Source organism: Dama dama, chromosome 12, assembly GCF_033118175.1.
Source record: "Dama dama isolate Ldn47 chromosome 12, ASM3311817v1, whole genome shotgun sequence".
Classification (NCBI taxonomy): Eukaryota; Metazoa; Chordata; class Mammalia; order Artiodactyla; family Cervidae; genus Dama; species Dama dama.
Window position 1 is genome coordinate 74,671,888 of NC_083692.1, and position 23,669 is coordinate 74,695,556.

The following is a 23,669-nucleotide window of genomic DNA, read 5'->3' on the forward strand; positions in this document are numbered from 1 at the left end:
TAACACAATAGAAATCAAGGCTAATTTCCTCTAGTTGATCTGATGATTGCAATCTGATGATTACAGATGATTAGAGTAAAACATTGTGAAATTAATAAGTTAAATCATTTAGTTTGAAATAAAGGCTGCTTCAAAAGTCATATAAAAGAAGTAATTCAAAAAGTTCCATTAATTTATGTTACATGGCAACGTAGGTCTATACTTACCTGGAACAGAGATATGACATTTTCCAAGCTACAGTTATTTATAAATATCTATCCCAATGATATGAGCTATGAATATTGCTGATAACATGGAATTCTAAATATTCTAGTAGCAGTGGATTTGTAAAGATTCAAAACTGAAATTTTGCTTATCCTCCAGTAACTACTTGGAGTATCTCAAGGCAGAGTAGCTTTTAAAGTTTGCATATCTGCAACATGTCTTTTTCTGTTGCTCTAAATGAGAATACTTTTGTTAAATAATCTTGCACATTGATCTTGAAATCAATCAGAACCCTGTAGGATAATGTATAAATGTGCAACATAGTTTGATTCAACTTCTGGCAAAACGCAATGATGTCACCTCTTTGAAAAGTGGAAGAAATCCATTCCATTTTTGTGACAATAGATCAGTAGGTTGGTTGGTAGATAGATAGACTCTATTAAATGTAATATTTGTATGTATGCATGCTAAGTTACTTCAGTCATGTCTGACTCTTTGTGACCCTATGAACTGTAGCCCGCCAGGCTCCTCTATCCATGGGCATTCGCTAGGCAAGAATACTGGAGTGGATTGCCATGCCCTCCACCAGGGGATCTTCCTGACCCTAGGATCGAACCCTTGTCTCTTATGTCTCCTGCATTGGCAGACAGGTTCTTTACCACTAGCGCCACGGGAAGCCCTAAAGGTAATATACTTATACGTGTATTCTCTATTATGTCAATATAATCTTCAAATACTGCTACAGCCCTTTCCTAGAAGTGCTTATCTATTCTGACCAGAAATTTTCTGGAATCCAGGATGAAAATATGAATGAGAATAAAGAGGAAACCCCGGTCAATATTTCATCTCTCAAGAAAAAATTATTGATATGCAAGTCCTTATGGGTTTCCCAAGTGGCACTACTGTTAAAGAACCTGCCTGTCAATGCAGGAGACATAAAAGATGTGGGTTCGATCCCTGGGTCAGGAAGATCCCCTGGAGGAGGGCATGGCAACCCATCCTAGTATTCTTGCCTAGAGAATCCCATGGACAGAGGCACCTGGTGGGCTACAGTCCCTAGGGTCGCAAAGAGTTGATAAAGTGACTTAGCACTCAGGCATGCAAGTCCTTATATCTTTCCCAAGAAGATTTAAGTATAAATCCGGGTCCTCATGTCGCTATACAAACTCGTTTGATATTTGCTGGTCCTTTCACAGCTCACAGACACATGAAAATCTACAACACTCCCAACACCTCCAGCGCCATCACTGGCTTCATCCTCCTGGGCTTCCCTTGCCCCAGGGAGGCGCAGATTCTCCTCTTTGTGCTCTTCTCTGCTGTCTACCTCCTGACCCTCATGGGCAACGGTTCTATCATCTGTGCTGTGTGCTGGGATCAGAGACTCCACACCCCCATGTACATCCTGCTTGCCAACTTCTCCTTCCTGGAGATCTGGTATGTCACCTCCACTGTCCCCAACATGTTGGCCAACTTCCTCTCTAACACCAAGCTCATCTCCTTCTCTGGGTGTCTCCTCCAGTTCTACTTTTTCTTCTCCTTGGGTTCTACAGAAAGCTTTTTCTTGGCTATTATGGCATTTGATCGATATCTTGCCATCTGCCAACCTCTACATTACCCCATCCTCATGACTGGACATCTCTGCACCAATCTTGTGATCAGCTGCTGGGTACTTGGTTTTCTCTGGTTTTTGATTCCTGTCATCATCATCTCCCAAATGTCCTTCTGTGGATCCAGGGTCATTGACCATTTCCTGTGTGACCCAGGTCCTCTTCTAGCACTCACCTGTGAAAAAGCTCCTGTGATGGAGCTTGTCTTCTCCACTCTCAGCCCTATTCCCCTCATCATTCTCTTTCTCTTCATCATGGGGTCCTACGCTTTGGTCATAAAAGCTGTATTGAAAGTTCCTTCGGCAGCTGGACAAAGGAAGGCTTTCTCGACCTGCGGGTCTCATCTGACTGTGGTTTCACTGTTCTATGGTTCAGTAGTGGTCATGTATGGGAGCCCAGCATCTGAGCATGGTGCCAGAATGCAGGTGACCGTGACTCTGTTTTATTCTGTGGTCACCCCACTTCTTAATCCAATAATATATAGTCTTAGGAACAAAGATATGAAAAAGGCCCTGAAGAAATTTCTGAGACTATAAAAACTATTAACCAAGAAGACTCGTTAGCAAGTAGAGCCCCCAAATTTTTATTTACTAATTTGCAAAAATTTATAAATATTCTATTTAACTTATTTTCAGGTTAAAAACAACATTATTCAGAAAATTTTTCATTCTAGTATTGACAAAAACTTCAGTATCTTGTGAGCATGTTATCTGTTGATTTTTTCCTCTCTTGGTTCTTGCCCATTTGTCCTCTTTCTTCATATGCTTCCATATTTTTAATTGAATGATGCACATTATATTTTTGACCTTGTAAAGACAATGGATACAGTAATGCAACAAAGGTTAAATTTTCCTCAAGTAGCAGATAGAGTAAAAACAGATCAATTTGATCCCATTTAAGGATTCATGTTGCAAAAATAGCCTAAACCACTTTTGCTCTTATTTCTGGGATGTGACCCTTACTCAGGAATATGACCTTTCTGAGATCTCAGCTGCAAACCTGGACTGTTTTTATGATACCTCCGCCTTAGCAATCCCTGAATTCCTATTTTTGTACTCTGAAACTACGACTCCTAAAACATCTGCTCAGCTCTTTAAACTCCTAATTTCTGCTTTCTGCTAAATTTTTTTTGAAATTTCATTTTGTGTATGAATGGCTGGCTGAGAAATCAAAAATGCCTTGAAAGGAGATTATATTACCCTTTGATCCTCCTTCTCTGTGGTTCTCCTTTTCCAGAATTTGTTTCTCAAACCCCAAGTGCCTTACTGGCCATAAGCACCAAACTTTTATCTCTTCAGTTCAGTCTGAGGAGAATCTACTGCTTTTTGCTAAGACAGTATTCTTCCTTCACCCCAGTCTTGCCCATATGCCTTCCTAGCAACATATTCCTGCCCTACTGATTGCTATTCCTCAGGAGAAAAACCCCCAAGGTGAATGTGAAACTCGTCTCCTTGTTCCTCCCTTCTTGGAATTGTATCCCCTGAAGTCTTTTCTGTGTTAACTGCTTTCTAGTGCCTTAGAATGTTTCTTTTATGTATTTTGTCAAGGTTTTATAGTTATTTTTAGTAAAATGGTTAGTTTAATGCAAGCTGTTTAGTCATGACCATAGTCAGAGATTCTTGTCTTTTATATCCAAATTCCAGACATTCTCACTACTGTTCTTGCTTTCTATTCTCATATAAGAAGATGATCTTGTATCATAAATATGCAAAAACCCACAAAGCAAAGAACAGTGAATACAGAGGCTGATATAAACGCAAATCTAGGAAGTAGATCTGCTTTTTTTCAATGCAAGAAGCTTCCGATTCCTGTAGGGGGTGGGGTGGGGAAGGGGAGTTTACTTACAGTAAAACATGAAAAAGCAGAACCACAGAGAATAGATTTAGGCCATTTTTTCATTGCTGTATAGTTGATTTGCAATCTTATATCAGTTTCAGGTATACAGCATAGTAATTCAGTATTTTTATAGACTACACTATAAAACTACTGCACATTTCACTCATTGTTAAAACTACTGCACAACTGCACTCATTTCACATGCTAGCAGAGTAATGCTCAAAATTCTTCAAGCAAGACTTCAACAGTCCATGAGTAGAGAATTTCCAGATGTTCAAGCTGGACTTAGAAAAGGCAGAGGAACTAGAGATCAAATTGACAACATCCACTGGATCATAGAAAAAGCAAGAGAAGTCCAGAAGAACACCTACTTCCGCTTCATTGACTACATCAAAGCCTTTGACTGTGTGGATCACAACAAGCTGTGGAAAATTCTTAAAGAGATGGGAATACCAGACGACCTGACCTGCCTCCTGCAAAACCTGCATGCAGGTCAAGAAGCAACAGTTAGAACTGGATATGAAATGGACTGGTTCCAAATTGGGAAAGGAGTACATCAAGGCCTATATTGTCACCCTGCTTATTTAAATTATGTGCAGAGTACATCATGTGAAATGCTGGGCTGGATGAAGCACAAGCTGGAATCAAGATTGCCAGGAGAAATATCAATAACCTCATCCTTATGGCACCACCCTTATGGCAGACAGCAAAAGGGAACTGAGGAGCCTCTTGATGAAAGTAAAACAGGAGAGTGAAAAAGATGGCTTAAAAGTCAATATTCAAAAAATGAAGATCATGGCATCTGGTCCCATCACTTCATGGCAAATAGATGGGGAAACAGGGGAAGACTTTATTTTCTTGGGCTCCAAAATCACTGCAGTTGGTGACTGCAGCCATGAAATCAAAGGATGCTTGTTCTTTGGAAGAAAAACCATGACAAACCTGGACAGCATATTAAAAAGCAGAGACATTACTTTACCAACAAAAGTCCAGATAGTCAAAGCTATGGTTTTTCCAGTAGTCTTGTATGGATGTGACAGCTGGACTATAAAGAAGGCTGAGCGCCGAAGAACTGATGTTTTTTGAACTATGCTGTTGAAGAAGACTCTTGAGAGTCCCTTGGACTGCAAGGAGATCAAACCAGTCAGTCCTAAAGGAAATTGATCCTGACTATTCATTGGAAGGAATGATGCTGAGGCTGAAACTCCAATACTTTAGCCATCTGATGCAAAGAGCTGACTTATTAGGAAAGACCTTGATGCTGGGAAAGATTGAAGACAAGAGGAGAAAGGGACGACAGAGGACGAGATAGTTGGATGACATCACTGACACAATGGACATGAGTTTTAGCAAGTTCTGGGAGATGGTGAAGGACAGGGAGGCCTGGCGTGCTGCAGTCCATGGAGTCTTAAGGAGTCAGACACAACTGAGCGACTGAACAACAACACAGATTACACTCTATTACAGGTTAATACACGATAATGGTGATAATAATACTTGTACCAAAAGCACAAGCAACAAAAGAAAAAAAATCAACAAATGGGACAACATAAAATTCAAAACTTTCTGCAAAACAAAAGAAACAATTAACAAAATGAGAAAATACCCTACTGAATGGAAGAAAATACTTCAAACCATATAACAGATATGGAGTTAATATCCAAATAAAGAACTCAGTCACCTCAACAATAAAAAATAGACAACTTGATTAAAAATGGGCAAGACATGAATAAATATTTTTCTAATTATGTCATACAGTTGGCCAATGGACATGAAAAAATGTTCAGCTTAGATAATCGTCAGAGAAATGCAAATCAAAACCACAGTGAGATGTCACCTCACACTGGTCAGAATGGCTATCATCAGAAAGATAACAAATAATCAGTGTTGGCCAGGACATGGGAACACTTGTACACTGTTGGTAGGAATATAAACTGGTGCAGCCACTATAGAAAACAGTGTGGAGGGAGTCTCAAAAACTAAAAATAGAACTACCATATGATCTTGCAGTTCTACTACTGGGTGTTTATCTGAAGAAAATGAAAACACTAATTCAAAAGATAAATTCACCCAAATGTTCTTAGCAGCAATTTATTTACATGAGCCATGATATGGTAGTAACCTAAGTGTTTATCAGCAGATGAATGAATAAAGAAGATATGGGGTGTGTGTGTGTGTATATATATATACAATGGAATACTATTTAGCTAAAAAAGAATGAAATTTTGTCATTTATAACAATATAGATGGACCTGGAGGATATTATGCTTAATAACTCAGAGAAAGACAATTACTGAGTATTATCATATATATCTGGAATCCAAAAACTAAAACAAATGAATGAATATTTTGAACGAATATAACAAAACAGAAGCACATTCATGCGTTTGGAGAACAAACTAGTGGTTACCAGTGAGGCAAGGGAAGGGGGAGGGTACTAAAAGGTACAAACTGCTATGTATAAAATAAGCCACAAGAATACATTGTACAGCACAAGGAGTATAGCCAATATTTTATAACAACTTTATATGGAGTGGATTATATTCAAAATACTCAATCATGATGATGTACACCTGAAACTGATATATTATAAATCAACAGTATATCCACTTTAAAAAATGGGATGGGAAGGGGAAAAAAAGAAAATGACTTGGTTCTCATAGCCAGAACCAGAAAAAAAATAGCTGGATCTTTTCTTAATATACAATAAATGCTTATTATTATAATTATCAAGCAAGAGAAAAAGTATAAAAATATTTAAAATTAAAAGTTATCTAAACCCATCACCCTCAGTTAAACACCATTGATATTTAAGTGAACAATCTTTCATGTGTTATTTTATATACATACACACACTCATATAAGTTGATTTTATGCAAGTGGGATATTGTACATGCTGTTTTTATGACAGACTCCTTTATTTTTTTCCTTACCACTCCCTACTACCATCATTTCACCCACAATATAGTTTCACACATCCCATCTCTACTAGATCAACAGTAATAACAACCTAGTATGTATGCTACATACTATTCTCCAAGATCCTAATTATATAAAAATATTTAATTATATATAAGGATTTTTTTATTATCTTTCAAAAATAAAATCATTATTTTATAGGTTTCTGTACAAAGTGCTTTTACATTTAGCCTTATAATATGCAATTATTTCCAAGTTTGATACCTGGGTCAGAAAGATCCCCTAGGGAAGGAAATGGCAACCCACTCCAATATTCTTACCTGGGAAATCCCAAGCAGAGAAGAGTCTGGTGAGCTACAGTCCATGGGCTCACAAAGTAGTCAGACATGACTTAGTGACTAAACAACAGCATTAAGTATACCAAATATGTTCATTTTGTATAGTAGACTGCTGCCGCTGCTGCATCGCTTCAGTCGTGTCCGACTCTGTGTGACCCCATAGATGGCATCCCACCAGGCTCCCCCATCCCTGGGATTCTCCAGGCAAGAACACTGGAGTGGGTTGCCATTTCCTTCTCCAAAGTGGAAAGTGAAAGTGAAGTCGCTCAGTCGTCTCCGACTTCGCGCCCCCATGGACTGCAGCCCACCAGGCTCCTCCATCCATGGGATTTTCCAGGCAAGAGTACTGGAGTGGGGTGCCATTGCCTTCTCCGATAGTAGACTAGAGATATGTAATTAATAAAACCAGTCTTCCACAGGACACTTCTATAGAAAGAACTATTCATGAGCTTTGGTTAATATTCATTCCATAAAAGACTTGACTGAGAACAAGTTTCATATTCTTACTGAAAAGGTTTTCATTGAGGAAATTTAAGATTAGAGTCTTTATAGAAGTATCATGATAATCAAGTAAATTATTGTCTGCATTTCTACTAAATGCAGCTAACTCGCAATGTGCCTGAAATGAACTTCCACTTCAGCCATTCAAGAATTGTACAACTTCAAGTAGACATCAGTATCTTTTTATAAATGAGGTAACCAAGCCTTGATTGAGTAAGTTGCCCAAACAGTTAAGAGTGTTGGAACCAGGTTGAATTAAAGAACTATGACTCCAGAAACCATACTGTAAACTGTTATGCTATGGTGTCTCCTGATGTTAGGTTATTATATGTAAGCTTCCAAGTTAAGCTTTTTATATACACTATCTTTTTTAGTCTTCATTATGACATTATATGAGCCATTACTATTTCACCTATTTTACAGAATAGAAAACAAAGGCCTGGAGAGGACAGATTAACAATTTGCCAGTAATGCAGTCTAATAACAACTTAGAAAGCAGGGATTCAACCAAGTCTCTCTGAGTCCAAAACTCACATTCTTCATCATTATTAATTTGTTGTAACAGAGTTTTACATATATACATATATGATACTGAGTGAAAGTGGGGAAAATTCCCCTTGTGCCTCTAAAGCTGAATAATATCCAGCTATTAGGAAGAGTTTATGGGAAAAGGCTGATAAGAACTTAGTGAATAAGTAATAGTTGTTGTTTAGTCGCTAAGCTGTGTCCAACTCTTTGCAACCCCATGGACTGTAGCCCTCCAGGCTCCATGTCCATGGGATTCCCAGGCAAGAATACTGGAGTGGGTTGCCATTTCCTTCTACAGGGAATTTTCCTGCATTGGCAGGCTGATTCTTTCCTGCTGAGCCACAATTAAGAAGTGTTTATGGGAAATGGCTGATAAGAACTTAGTGAATTAGTATAGTATAATATTGTAAATACAACACATGTGCAGAAAAGTTAAATCCAGTCTTCAGAAAACAATACAAGAAAGTATAAAAATACTTTAAATGGCAATTTTTGAGTAGTAATGTGGAGGTCTTTTTTTCTATTTTGTTTTTTTCTCCCCAATTTTATGCTTTATTGTCCAATGCTGCAATAGTAAGTGTTGAATGCCCATGACTTAATGATAGTTTGACCTGTGATTTTTCAACTTTACAACTGCATGAAAGCAATATTCATTTAGTAGAAACCACACTTTGAATTTTTAATTATGATCTTTTCCCAGGCTCGTGATACACAGTAAGATACTCTGTCATGATGCTGGGCATCAGCAGCACATCACAGCTCCCAGTCAGGCACGTAGTCACAGGGTAAATAACCATGCTGTACTGATACAACCATTCTGTTTTTTCACATTTAATACAGGAAGAAAATTCTTGAAATTTATATGGAAACACAAAAGACCCTGAGTAGCCAAAGCAATCTTGAGAAAGAATAACGGAGCTGGAGGAATCAGACTTCTTGACTTCAGACTGGAGTACAAAGCTACAGTAACCAAGATAGTATGGTGTTGGTATAAAAATAGAAATATAGGTCAATGGAACAGGATAGAAAGCTCAGAAATAAACCCACACACCTATGGTCATTAATCTATGACAAAGGACAAATGACTATATAGTGGAGGAAGACATTCTCGTCAATAAATGGTGCTGGGGAAACTGGACAGCTACATGTAAAAAAAAATGAAATTAGAACATTGTTTAACAACATACAGAAAAATAAATTCAAATGGATTAAAGATCTAAATGTAAGACCAAATACTGTAAAACTCTTACAGGAAAACATAGCAGAATACTCTGACACAAAATGCAGGATATCTTTTTCACACCATCTCCCAGAGTAGTGAGAATGAAAACAAAAATAAACTAATGGGACCCAATTAAACTCAAAAGCTTTTGCACAGCAACAGAAACCATAAACAAACTAAAAAAAAAAAAAAAAACTCACAGAATAGGAGAAAATATTTGCAAATAATGCCAAAAACAAAGGATTAGTCATCAAAATTTAAAAGCAGCTCATGCAGCTCAATATCATGAAGAAAAAAAAACAATTAAAAAAAATGGGCAGAAGACATAAATGGATAGATATCTCTACAAAAAAGACACACAAAAGGCCAAGAAGCCATGAAAAGATGCTCAACATTGCTAGTTATTAGAGAAATTTAAATCAAAACTATGATGAGATGTTACCTCATATCAGTCAGTAGGCCATCACCACCAAAAATCCAAAAACAACATATGCTGAAGGCAGTGCGGAGAAAAGGGAACCCTCCTACACTGTTGGTGGAATGTATATTGGTAGAGCCATTATGGAGAACAATATGGAGGTTCCTTAAAAACTAAAAATAGAGCTACTATATGATCCAGTAATTCCACTCCTGGACATATATCCAGAGAAAAATATGGCTCAAAAAGATAAATGTACACCAATGTTCATTACAGTGCTGCTTACAATAGCCAAGACATGGGAGCAACCTAAATGTCTATCGACAGATGAATGGATAAAGCAGACATGACACGCATATACAATGGAATATTACTCAGCCATTAAAAAGAAGGAACCAATGCCATCTGAAACAACATGGATAAATCTGAAGATTAGCATAGTAAGTGAAGTCTTACAGAGAAAGACAAATATCACATGATATTGCTTATATGTGAATTTTTTTTAATGATACAAATGAACTTATTTACAAAACAGAAACAGATTCACAGACCTGGAGAATGAACTTACGATTACCAGGGCAGAAGGGTGTCAGGCAGGGATAGACTAGGAGTTTGGGGTTGACATGTACAGATTGCTATATTTAAAATAGATAACCAACAAGGACCTACTGTATTGCACAGGAAACTCTCAATATTCTGCAATAACCTATATGGGAAAAGAATTTTTAAAAGAACAGATACTTGTAGAACTGAATCACTTTGCTGTATACTTGAACTAACACAACATCATTAACCAACTATGTTTCAATATAAAATAAAAATTAAAAAAATAATTTTGTGAGAAACTGTCTGAGCTGAGGGGCAAAATGACAGGAAAGATTTTAAAAAATAAGGCAAAGAGAACATTTAGTAAGTTAGCTCTCTACTTTTGCATGAATAAATAATCTCCTGGGATCCTCACTTCACAGGACTTAACTCTTACACTAGTAGTTCTCAATGCAGAGGGTTCTTGACTGCTTTTCAGAGGGTAAGATTATTCACCCAACAAAAATATACGGTCTTCCACTGTGTGTCTAAGCAATTTGATGTGACTGTTGACACAAGGACTTCTATAGGAAATAGTGGGGGAAAGGTAAAAATATAAAAATTTAACAACTGTGGTAACAATAGCAATAGGTTAAGGCTCCAGTGCAAGAGTTTTTATTTGGCAATTTTGAATCTCATGTTGTAGACAGAGGGAAACAACAAAGCTGTCCAAACAAGGAAGTGAAATGACCTGATAAGTCTTTGACATGAAAATTTTTCACAAATTGGAAAGGGACAAGAAGTGGATTGTGCTAAGACATCTGCACTTCCATCAAGATGAGGAAGCTTAGATCCAAATCCATGATGCGACCCCTGAGTAGAGCTAAGGAAAGTTCTGCTCTGGCCTGTCTCAGACGTGACAGGTGGACGCTCAAAACATCTGCTTGACACTCACAGGGCTCAAGCACAAATGAGAAAGGAAAGATCTATAAAACAACCAGGGAGGCCCTGGAAGGGGATGGATTCCTGGGGCAACTAGCTGCACAGCCCTCTATGGCTGAGGTCACATCGTACTTTCAGCCCATCTATCTCTTCTTTCTAGAAAACAAAGGACGCTTTGTTTCCAAAACTCATGATTGATAGCATTCACTTGAGGCCCAGGAATAGTTTCTTACATCGTAGCCACCACACTGTGTTATTTTATAGACTTTCCTTTAACACCGATAGGCAATCTTATACATTGATGAAATCTCTTGCCATCCCTGAGAATTTGGGGGCTTTAAAAAGTAACATCTTCCACTCTACTGGGAGTCAGAGGCAAAACAGAAGATCAGAGTCTCCAGAGAAGGCAGGCCCCAGAGGAAGGTAATAACTAGTAAAGAACATTCTCCTAACACAGACCTTCTTCTGGAAGTGGTAAATTGATCCTCATGGATCTTCACTCCCTGGAGTCTCTGCTTAGAATCTGTCTATCCTCCAGCAAACACAGAAAGATCGTCACCTTATTTCTACTCCTTCACTCCTTGGTGGTTTCTGTAGAGAAGACCAACCTTCCTCTTCAGAAAGACCAGACATTCAGAGAAACTTCAGGTCTGGATTGCCCTCTTTGTCCATTTGCTTAGAGGAGAAAGTAAATAATAAAAAGTTAGAAAAACTACTACCCTCTAAATAAGAGATCCGTGCTCACTCAGTTGTGTCTGACTCTTTGCGTCCCTATGGACTGTAGCCTGTCAGGCTCCTCTGCACAAGAGATTCTCCAGACAAGAATACTGGAGTGGGCTCACACTCCTTTCTCCAGGGTATCTTCCCGATCCAGGGATTAAAACTCAGATCTCCTGCATTGCATAGGACAGGTGAGCTATCTCCTGACCAAACTAAATGAAGTAGACGGATGTGCTATTGCAAGAGCAGGCCAATAATACTTCCACCCCATTGTGCCTTCTTAAACTAGCCCTGAGGAAAAAGTAAAATATCAGAGAAATGTCTTTCCTTCATTTTATATAGTATAGATGATGACCTGACTATTCAAGACTGAGTTTAACCCAACCTTTCCAAGATATAATGCAGGTGAGTACGTAGTTTTTCTTGTTTGGCTTTGTTAAGGACTCAGTCCAAACATCCTGTATACATCACACAGCTTTGACACCACTATTTGCATATTCCCACTCTTTCTGCCACACCACTTTCTGGAACTAATCCAGAGGACACTTCCTGCCTTTCTGGACAGCTCCAGCATCCCCTTTGTGCCAGGTGAAACCACAGCTACTCTGTACAGAGGAGGAAATTAATTAAGGGTAAGTAACAAACAATAAAATCTTGTTAGAAATATCTTTTTTTTTTCATCCATAGTCAATTTAGTTAGGATGAGCCTGAAATGTTGATGACACACACAGAATCGTTTTTCACATCCTTCTTATTTTCTAGGGCATATTGTCAGACTCTCAAAGTAAAACTGCCCTGAAAGGAAACTGGCCTGGATTTTTTCCCTTCTTGTAGAAGTCAAAATCTATCAACTGATTTTCTTATGTAAGAGATAGATGTAACTACAATATCACTTCTAGATCTTACAGATCTCACAGCCTTGATATCATGTGTACTTGTAGTATACTTGGAATAGGATTAAGCATGCTATAATGAAAAGTAACTAAAAATCATACAGTACTATTCCTTTCTCATATAAAGACAAGAAAGCTAAAAAGAACAGAGTTGTGGTTGCCAAGGGGGAAGAGGGAGAAAGAGGGATGGACAGGATGCTTGGGGTTAGTAGATACAAACTATTACATTTAGAATGGGTAAACAATATGGAACAAATTTTTCAAACAATGGAAAAACAGTAAGGTCCTATTGGGAACTATATCCAATCTCCTGTGATAAACCATAATGGGAAAGAATATTAAAGAGAACATATATATGTGTATAACTGAGTGACTTTGTTATACAGCAGAAATTAGCACAACACTGTAAATCAATTATACTTCAATTAAAAAGAGAATAAAAAATTTAAAAATTAAGAAAACAAAGTTTATAGACAATAGAAGACTCCACTAGAGCCAACAAGCTACTTTGCTATGAGGCTGAACCTAGCTAGAATTTCCATCCCATCTAACTCCTCTCCTACTTTAGCATCCACAACTGGGGGACCATAACTATCTCCAGAAACAGAGAGTAAGCCACCTGTGATGGGACATATTCTTCCACACAGAACATTAGCTTCCATCACTTCTTTGAATGGATTCATCTCAAGTCTGGGCCAGCACTCTCCTCACCTCGATCATTTGGAGCCTTTTCCTGTATAATTCATTTCCTAAGATTTCATCTCACAAGCTATTTGAAGCTCAAATGAAGTAATTGGTAAATATTTCTATATTATCTGTCTATTTTCTCTACATTGTTCACAATGTAGACAATCATTTCTTCAAAAAAAAAAAAAGTTTACAAAGTACATACCCTCTTCCTCATAGTGTGCTGAGCAGTAGGAATTAAGAGTGACCATGAAGGCCAACAAGAACAAAGACCCTTAGCCAGGAAAGTACTTGGTTGCTTCTAGAAACTGAAAGAAGGCCAATGTTATATTACTGAAGTAGTGTGTGGAGGAAGGAAGTGGTGCATGCGTGAGTGTGTGTGTGTGTTTAAGGAAACAAAAAGAGAAAGGCAATCCTGATGACTTTGGAAACTGAATTTTTGTAATTAAGCTGAAAACTGGTCCAAAAATGTCTGTGAGCGCAGAACAGGCTAATTCCAGCTGCCCTCTAGAGGTCTCCTCCATTTCTCTTTTTTTTTTTTCATTTATTTATATTAGTTGGAGGCTAATTACCTTACAGGTCACATGGTGGACCAAAGAGTTTCCATTGTTCTACAGTAAAATGAATGTCTTTGCTCTCCTGTCTCTATAAATGTATTGACCAGGGCTCAGCAAATTATGGCAATAGGTCAAATATGGCCTGGTTTCGTATAGCCAGTGAGCTAAGAATTTTTACTATTTAATTTAAATTTAAAAATCCATAGAAGACTAATGTTCTGTAATACATCAAAGTTACATGGAATTCAAATTTCTGTGGACATAAATAAAGTTTTATCAGAATACAGCCATGTGTATTCATTTAGGTTTTGTGTCTATGGCTACATTCATACAACAGTAGAAATGAATACTTATAATAAAGACTATATGGCCAGACTAAAATAGCTAAGAAAATATTTGCTGACCCCTGGCGCAGAGTATTACAAAGTGAGTCCCTCTCTACTGTTATGCCGCCTAGCACAGGTATTATAGTCCAAACGCAGCTTGCGGCAGGATCAGTAGAGTACAGGGTGTGGAATACATCCTGCTACCCCACTGTTGAACCCTGTTTCATATTTGCAGTGTTTATGTTAGTAGAGGGTGTGTATATCTCCCTTACACACAGAGTGTGTGCTTCTGTGTGTATGCGTGTGCATGAGAGACACAGAAAAAGTATATTTGACTAACAGAATCATGAGGAGAGTTTGGAGATATGAATAAGGGTCAATTCAAAGACCCTAGTTTGAAAATTTGTTTGATCCTAAGTGCATTAGGAAGCTATTTGAAATTTGTGTGATCTGATTTTCTTTTTTTTTTTTTTTAAGAGTCACTCTGGCCATGTTGTGGATCACAAATTGTAGAGAGACACAGATGACAAACAAGAAACCCAGTTAGGACAGTATCACAGTGGTCCGGTGAAGAAAAGATGATGATGGCTTGAATTAGAGAGAGGTGAATGGACATGAGACTCAGAGACAGACTAACAGAAATTGCTGATGAATTAGATGTGAGGGTAAAGGAAAAGGAAGAAACACTACACTGAAATGTTTCATCACAAATAAATAAATAAAAACAGTTCTTAAATATTTAATCTGAAGGGTCATTTATTAGATTAAATAGATGTTTACCCCTAAATGAAATTTCAGGAACCCCAGCAGAACAACCCTGGTCAAAAATACCTAAGCATTATAAGTAATAACTGTTTTTAATTGATCATAAAAAAGCTACCTTTCTCTGAATTAGTACTGGACTTACAATCATTTTTAGAAACCATAAAGGACCTTTATACACAGCAGAATTATTCTTTTCTGTGCCTATTTTTCTGAGAAACTAGATAGGTGGTAGGATGGTAGGTAGCTAGGTAGGTAGATAGATAGTCAGACAGATTCTCCATTAAGAACAAAGTCTAATGTTCAAATACCTCTACCACACTTCCCTTCAAGAGTTTACCAATTCTGATTAAATATTTTCTTGAATCCATGATGAAAATGTGAATGAGAATAGTTAACCCAGTTTACAAGGAAAAAAAATAGCTATTAATATATAAATCTCTATTTACTTTTCCAAGATGATTTAAATGTAAATTTGGGTCCTCATATCTCATTTGATATTTGCTGGTCCTTTCCACAGCTCCCAGACCCATGAAAATCTCCAATACCTTCAACACCTCCAGCGCCATCACTGGCTTCATCCTCCTGGGCTTCCCTTGCCCCAGGGAGGGGCAGATTCTCCTCTTTGTGCTCTTCTCTGCTGTCTACCTCCTGACCCTCATGGGCAATGGTTCTATCATCTGTGCTGTGTGCTGGGATCAGAGACTCCACACCCCCATGTACATCCTGCTCGCCAACTTCTCCTTCCTGGAGATCTGGTATGTCACCTCCACTGTCCCCAACATGTTGGCCAACTTCCTCTCTGACAACAAGCTCATCTCCTTCTCTGGGTGTCTTCTCCAGTTTTACTTTTTCTTCTCCTTGGGTTCTACAGAATGCTTTTTCTTGGCTATTATGGCATTTGATCGCTACCTTGCCATCTGCTGGCCTCTACACTACCCCACTCTCATGACTGGACGTCTCTGTGCCAATCTCATAATCAGCTGCTGGGTATTTGGTTTCCTCTGGTTCTTGATTCCCATCATCATCATCTCCCAGATGTCCTTCTGTGGATCTGGGATCATTGACCACTTCCTGTGTGACCCAGGTCCTCTTCTAGCACTGACTTGCGAAAAAGTTCCTGTGATAGAACTTGTCTTCTCCACTTTAAGTCCTTTGCCCCTCATCATTCCATTTCTCTTCATCATGGGATCTTATGCTCTGGTCCTGAGAGCTGTATTGAAAGTCCCTTCAGCAGCCGGGCGAAAAAAGGCTTTCTCCACCTGTGGGTCTCATCTGACTGTGGTTTCACTGTTTTATGGCTCAGTCCTCGTAATGTATGGGAGTCCAACATCTGAGCATGAAGCTGGAATGCAGAAGATTGTGACTCTGTTTTATTCTGTTGTGACACCACTCCTTAACCCTGTAATATATAGTCTTAGAAACAAAGATATGAAAAAGGCCCTGCAGAAATTTCTTAGACTATAAAAAGTGTTCATCAAAAGAGTTCTTGAGCAATTAGAGACCTAAATTGTGTTTACTTCATTTTCAGGTTTTTTTAAAAAAATGTGTTTTGTTTTTATCAGATGATTGTTCATCCTAATATTGACTAAAATTTTGGTCACCTGTGAACATGTATCTGTGTTTATTTATTCTTTTGCTTCTTGCTCATTTGTCCGGTTTCTTTTTTTTTTTTTTTTTTTTTTGTCCTTTTTCTTATATACCTCATCTTTTACCAAATGTTGAACATTATATTTTAAAATTTTAAAAATAATATAGCAAAGAAAGTTTTCTTTTACCAGAAGATAGAGTAAAACAGATCACTTTGATCTCATTTAAGGAGTATTTATTTTAAGGTGTAATAAAAACAGTCTAAAACAGCTTTGCTCTTATTTCTGGGATGTGATCCTTACTCAGGAACATGACCATTCTGAGATGATCTCAGTCACACACCTGAATTGTTTTCAAGACACCTCCACCTTAGAGAGCCCTGACTTTCTATTCCGATATTCTGAAACCCATGTGTCCTAAGACCTCTGCTCAGCTTTTTGAACTCCCAGTTTTTTCTTTCTGCTAGACTTCTTGAAATCTCATCTTGAACATAAATGACTGAGAAATTGAAAAATGCCTAGAAAGGAAACTACATCACATTTTGCCCCTCACTTCTCTGTGGTCCTTCTGTCTCCAGTATTTTTTCGCAAACACCAGTTTCTCTGGCAGCCACAAACACCAAATCCCTTATACCCTTAGTTCAATGAAACTACTGCTTTGGGCTGAGACTTTATTCTTCCTTCCTGCTGTTCTTTCTCAGATACCTCCCTGTCCCCATACTCCCCAACCCAGTGACTGTCATCCTAGGGGAGAAACGCTCAAGGTAAATGTGGAGCTCCTCTTCTTATTCCTCCCGTCCCTGGAATTGTAGCCCCTGAAAGTCATGTATGTGTTGACTGCTCTCTAGTACCTTCAAACGCTTGTTTTATGTAATTTCTCCAGATTTTGTAGTTACTTTTAGTAGAAGGATAAGTTTAATCCAAGCTGATTAGTCATGACTACAACCAAAAGTTGTTTTCTATTATATCTAAGTTCCATACTTTCTCACTTCTCCCCTCACTTTCAGAAGATGATCTTGTAGCATAATCATGCAAAAACCCGCAAATCAGAGACATGTGAATACGGGGACTGGTATAAACATGCAAAGGTGTGATTTTCTTTTCACTGCAAGGACCTCCAGATTTCTGAGTATTCTAACCTGCAAATGAGGTGGGCAGGGAGAAGGGGTTGATTTCAATAAAATAAGGAAAACCAGTAACCCAGAGACAAATTTAGGCCTAATTCTTTTAAGGGAGGGTGCTCAGGAATTGTTCAGTTCAGTTCAGTTCAGTTCAGTCACTCAGTCATGTCCGACACTTTGTGACCCCATGGACTGCAGCACGTCTGACCTCCCTGTCCATCACCAACTCTTGGAGTTTACTCAAACTCATGTCCATTGAGTTGGTGATGCCATCCAACCATCTCATCCTCTGTCTTCTGCTCCTCCTCCTGCCTTCAATCTTTCCCAGCATCAGGGTCTTTTCAAATGAGTCAGTTCTTTGCATCTGGTGGCCAAAGGACTTGGAGTTTCAGCTTCAGCATCAGTCATTCCAATGAATATTCAGGACTGATTTCCTTTAGGATGGACTGGTTGGATCTCCTTGCAGTCCAAGGGACTCTCAAGAGTCTTCTCCAACACCACAGTTCAAAAGCATCAATTCTTCAGCATTCAGCTTTCTTTATAGTCCAACTCTCATGTCCATACATTACTACTGGAAAAACCATAGCTTTGACTAGACAGACCGTTGTTGGCAAAGTAATGTCTCTGCTTTTTAATTATGCTATCTGAGTTGGTCATAACTTTTCTTCCAAGGAGCAAGCGTCTTTGAATTGCAAGGCTGCAGTCACCATCTGCAGTGATTTTGGGGCCCAAAAAAATAAAGTCTGTCACTGTTTCCACTGTTTCCCCATCTGTTTGCCATGAAGTGATGGGACCAGATGCCATGATGTTCATTTTTTGAATGTTCAGTTTTAAGCGAACTTTTTCATTCTTGTCTTTCACTTTCATCAAGAGGCTCTTTAGTTCTTCTCTTTTTGCCATAAGGGTGGTGTTATCTGCACATATGAGGTTATTGATATTTCTCCCAGCAATCTTGATTCCAGCTTGTGCTTCTTCCAGCCCAGTGTTTCTCATGATGTACTCTGCATATAAGTTAAATAAGCAGGGTGACAATATACAGCCTTGACGTACTCCTTTCCCTATTTGAAACCAGTCTGTTGTTCCATGTCCACTTCTAACTGTTGCTTCCTGACCTGCATACAGATTTCTCAGGAGGCAGGTCAGGAGGTCTGATATTCCCATCTCATTAAGAATTTTCCACAGTTTGTTGTGATCAACACAGTCAAAGACTTTGGCATAGTCAACAAAGCAAAAGTAGATGTTTTTCTGGAACTCTCTTGCTTTTTTGCTGACCCAACAGATGTTGGCAATTTGATCTCTGGTTCCTCTGTCTTTTCTAAAACCATCTGGAAGTTCACACTTGAACGTCTGAAAGTTCACGGTTCACGTACTGTTGAAGCCTGGCTTGGAGAATTTTGAGCATTACTCTGCTAGTAAGTGAGATGAGTGCAATTGTGTGGTAGTTTGAGAATTTTTTGGCATTGCCTTTCTTTGGGACTGGAATGAAAACTGACCTTTTCCAGTCCTGTGGCCACTGCTGAGTTTTCCAAATTTGCTGGCATATTGAGTGCAGCACTTTCACAGCATCATCTTTTAGGATTTGAAATAGCTCAACTGGAATCCCATCACCTCCTCTAGCTATGTTCTTAGTGATGCTTCCTAAGGCCCACTTGACTTCCCATTCCAGGATGTCTGGCTCTAGGTGAGTGATCACACTATCGTGATTAACTGGGTCATGAAGATCTTTTTTGTACAGTTCTTCTGTGTATTCTTACCACCTCTTCTTAATATCTTCTACTTCTGTTAGATCCGTACCATGTCTGTCCTTTATTGTGCCCATCTTTGCATGAAATGTTCCCTTGTATCTCTAATTTTATTGAAGAGATCTCTAGTCTTTCCCATTCTGTTGTTTTCCTCTATGTCTTTGCATTGATCACTGAGGAAGGCTTTCTTATCTCTCCTTGCTATTCTTTGGAACTCTACATTCAAATGGGTATATCTTTCCCTTTTCTCCTCTGCCTTTCACTTCTCTTCTTTTCACAGCTATTTGTAAGGCCTCCTCAGACAACCATTTTGCCTTCTTACATTTCTTTTTTTTAGGGATGGTCTTGATCACTGCTTCCTGTACATGTCATGAACCTCTGTCCATAGCTCATCAGGCACTCTGTCTATAAGATCTAATCCCTTGAATCTATTTGTCACTTCCACTTTATAGTCATAAGGGATTTGATTTAGGTCACACCTGAATGGTCTAGTGGTTTTCCCTACCTTCTTCAATTTCAGTCTGAATTTGGCAATAAGGAGTTCATGATCTGAGCCACAGTCAGCTTTCAGTCTTGATTTTGCTGACTGTGTAGAGCTTCTCCATCCTTGGGTGCAAAGAATATAATCGGTCTGATTTCAGTATTGACCATCTGGTGATGTCCATGTATAGAGTCTTCTCTTGTGTTGTTGGAAAGGGTGTTTGCTATGACCAGTGCATTCTCCTGACAAGACTTTATTAACATTTGCCCTGCTTCATTCTGTACTCCAAGGCCAAATTTGCCTGTTACTCCAGGTATTTCTTGATCCTACTTTTGCATTCCAGTCCCCTACAATGAAAAGGAATTATAGATCAGTAAAATTGTCTACTCAGGATTTTTATTAGTAACTTGGACTAGCTCTCCTTGAAGTACCTCCTAGATCCTGAAAGAAAAGTTATCCTATTATTGTATGTATTTATCAATTCAGCTACCTGATTCTGCAGATGAAGAAAATGAGAACTGGGTATCAGGAGTGATTTTTCTAAGGATAATATTTTAATGGTAAAAAAATAAAAATGTCTTATCCACCACCCTTTTCATTTGCCTTTTCTTTTCAGTAAACAATCCTATATTTTTAACTTGAGAACTTCTCAATTATTTCTCCTTCAATAATTCTCAATGATTTGCCAATGATATATTGACAAATATATGATATCAATGATATATTGTTTCCTTAATATATATAAAGCTCTATAAACAGTAAGAGAACAGAACAACATTGTAATAGGAAAATAAGCAAAAAGATACAAACAAATAACATATAGAAAAGATTCTTAAACATATAGAAATATCACTAGTTCACTCATAAAAAGAAAAAGAGAGAATATCATGAGATGGTATCTCATGTTTAACCTGGGGAGTGACAAAGATCAAGAAGTTTGATAACACACTATATGGTTGAGAATGTGACATGGGTTCTCTCACACTTAGTTGGTGGGAGTATAAGTTTTACACTGTATTTAGGACAGTCAAAATTTAAAAGGCCTATGTCCTGGAACCCAGCAATGCTGCTTCTAAGGTGCTTAGCCTATGGCTTTTTTCACACATATAGGAAATTATGAAAGTGTAAAAATGTTCATTGTATCATTGTTGTAATAGCAAAATGTTGAGAAAAATGTCAGTCCCCATTAATGGAAAACTAATTAAATAAGCTATAGTTTAGTCATACAGTGGAATACTATATCTTCAATTTCATAAAATATGAAGTAGCTCTATAAGTAATGTTACATAATTACTTCAAGATACATTGTTGAGTAAAAAAAAGTGAGCTGAGGGAGGGAGATTCAAGGGGGAGGAGACATATGTACACTTATGGTTAATTCATGCTGATATATGCCAGATCAAACCAATATTGTAAACCAATCATCAATCAATTAAAAATAAATAAATATTAAAAAATAGGTGAGCTGCAGGGTGTAAATACCTGTAATATAAATGTATAGACCATCTTCTGAAGGAGATCCAGACTGGTTACAGGGATTGCTTCAATAAGGAGAATTTGGTGTCTGAGGAAGAACACAGCAGTTTTCTTTAAACAAAGGATATCTTTCTAGAGGAATATTTTTTTAGCAACAGAGACATCAATGATTAATGGCTGGGGCAGCTTACATGTCTGAAGCAAGATCCAGGAGTGACACCCCATTATGTGGGCAGGATATGATGGCAGTGTTCACTCTCTAGCGGAATATTCTTTGTTGTTGTTCAGTCGATCAGTCAAGTCCAACTCTTTGTGACCCCATGTACTGCAGCATGCCAGGCTTCTCTGTCCTTCACCATCTCGCAGAGTTTGTTCAAACTAATGTCCATTGAGTCAGTGATGCCATCCAACCATCTCATCCTCTGTCGTCCCCTTCTCCTCCTGCCTTCAATCTTTCCCAGCATCAGGGTCTTTTCCAGTGAGTCTGTATTTCGCATGAGGTAGCCAAAGTATTGGAGCTTCAACTTCAGCATCAGTCCTTCCAATGTATATTCAGGATTGATTTCCTTTAGGATTGACTGGTTTGATCTCCTTGCAGTCCAAGGGACTCTCAAGAGTCTTCTCCAACACCACAGCTTGAAAGCATCAATTTGTTGGTGTTCAGCCTTCTTTATGGTCCAACTCTCACCTCCATGCATGACTACTGGAAAAACCATAGCCTCGACTAGACAGACCTTTGTCGGCACAGTAATGTCTCTGGTTTTTAATATGCTGTCTAGGTTTGTTATTGCTTTTCTTCCAAGGAGCAAGTGTCGTAATTTCATGGCTGCAGTCACCATCCACATTGATTTCAGAGCTCAAGAAAATAAAGTCTTTCACTGTTTCCATTGTTTCCCCATCTATTTGTCATGAAGTGATAGGACCAGATGCCACGATCTTCATTTTTTGAATGTTGAGTTTTAATCCAACTTTTTCAGTCTCCTCTTTCACTTTCATCAAGAGACTGTTGAGTTCTTTGCTTTCTTCCAGAAGAGTGGTGTCATCTGCATATCTGAGGTTATTGATAGTTCTTGCAATCTTGATTCCAGCTTGTACTTCATCCAGCCTGGCATTTTCCGTAATGTACTGCATATAAGTTAAATAAGCAGGGTGACAATGTACTTACTGCCTTGATGTACTCCTTCCCCAATTTGGAACCAGTCCACTGTTCCACATCTGGTTCTAACTGTTGCTCCTTGACCTGCATACAGGTTTCACAGGAGTCAGGTAAGGTGGTCTGGTATTCCCATCTCTTTAAGAATTTTCTAGTTTGTTGTGATCCACACAAAGGCTTTAGCATAGTCAATGAAGCAGAAGTAGATGTTTTTCTGGAATTCTCTTGCTTTTTATCAAATGGATGTTGGCAATTTGATCTCTGGGTTATTATCAAGCAAACAGCAAAAACTGTGAAGAATCTGGAGAAATTGGAGTACTTGTACATTGCCAGTGGGAATATTAAATGGTTCAGCCTCTGTGGAAAATAGTACAGCAGTTCCCAAAAGCCATGGATTACCAATGATTCAGCAATTCCACTTCTGGGTATATATACAAAAGAACTGAATGCAAGGAATCAAGCAGATATTTTATACTCATAGTCAACAGCAGCAATATTCACAATAGTGAAATGGTGAAAGCAACCAAAGTATTCTTCAGATATGAATAGATAAATAAAATTTTATATACACAAACAATGCAACCTTTGGAAGGAAATTCTGACATGTTCTAAAACATGAATAAACCTTGAAAACAATATGATAGGTGAAATAAGCCAATCATAAAGGACAAATTTTGTGTGATTCCACTTATATGTTTCCTAGAGTAATAAAATTCAAAGATAAAAATCTAATAGTCCGTTGCCAGGGGCTAGGGGAAAGTGAAATGAGAAGTTATTATTTAATGGGTATTGGAATTTCAGTTTGGGATAATGAAAAAGTCCTGGAGATGAATGCTGGTGATGGATGCTTAACAATATGAATGTAATTAATGTCCAGAACTGTACACTTAAAGTGGTTATATGATCATTTTTATGTTACATATATTTTACCACAATAAAAATAGTTTAAAATCATTAAAAAAATAATAAAAGTACCTGAATAATCCAAAAGAAAATAAAAAATGAGCAATAAAGGAACAAAGAACAGACAGAACAAATGGAAAAGTAATAGTCTGTTGGTAATTGAAGACTGGAAACAAAAATTTATAATTGTAAAGTATGTGAAGAAAATACACTCCCATA

The 23,669-nt window shown here is 38.0% G+C and overlaps 2 protein-coding genes across 3 annotated transcripts; both read left to right on the top strand.

Annotated features, from left to right (window-relative positions):
- The first annotated feature begins 219 nt into the window (after positions 1 to 219).
- On the top strand, positions 220 to 2,347 carry LOC133067311 (olfactory receptor 11G2-like). Of its 2 annotated transcripts, XM_061158462.1 has the most exons (2): positions 220 to 239; positions 1,408 to 2,347. In XM_061158462.1, exons 1-2 carry the CDS (start codon positions 220 to 222, stop codon positions 2,345 to 2,347), a joined length of 960 nt encoding a protein of 319 aa, XP_061014445.1. The 2 variants fall into 2 exon arrangements, with proteins under 2 accessions (XP_061014445.1, XP_061014446.1); XM_061158463.1 differs by lacking the exon at positions 220 to 239 and having other exon boundaries at positions 1,322 to 2,347.
- Positions 2,348 to 15,516: 13,169 nt separating this feature from the next.
- On the top strand, positions 15,517 to 16,452 carry LOC133067313 (olfactory receptor 11G2-like). The gene has a single exon (XM_061158464.1). It carries the CDS (start codon positions 15,517 to 15,519, stop codon positions 16,450 to 16,452), a length of 936 nt encoding a protein of 311 aa, XP_061014447.1.
- The last annotated feature ends 7,217 nt before the right edge of the window (positions 16,453 to 23,669 follow it).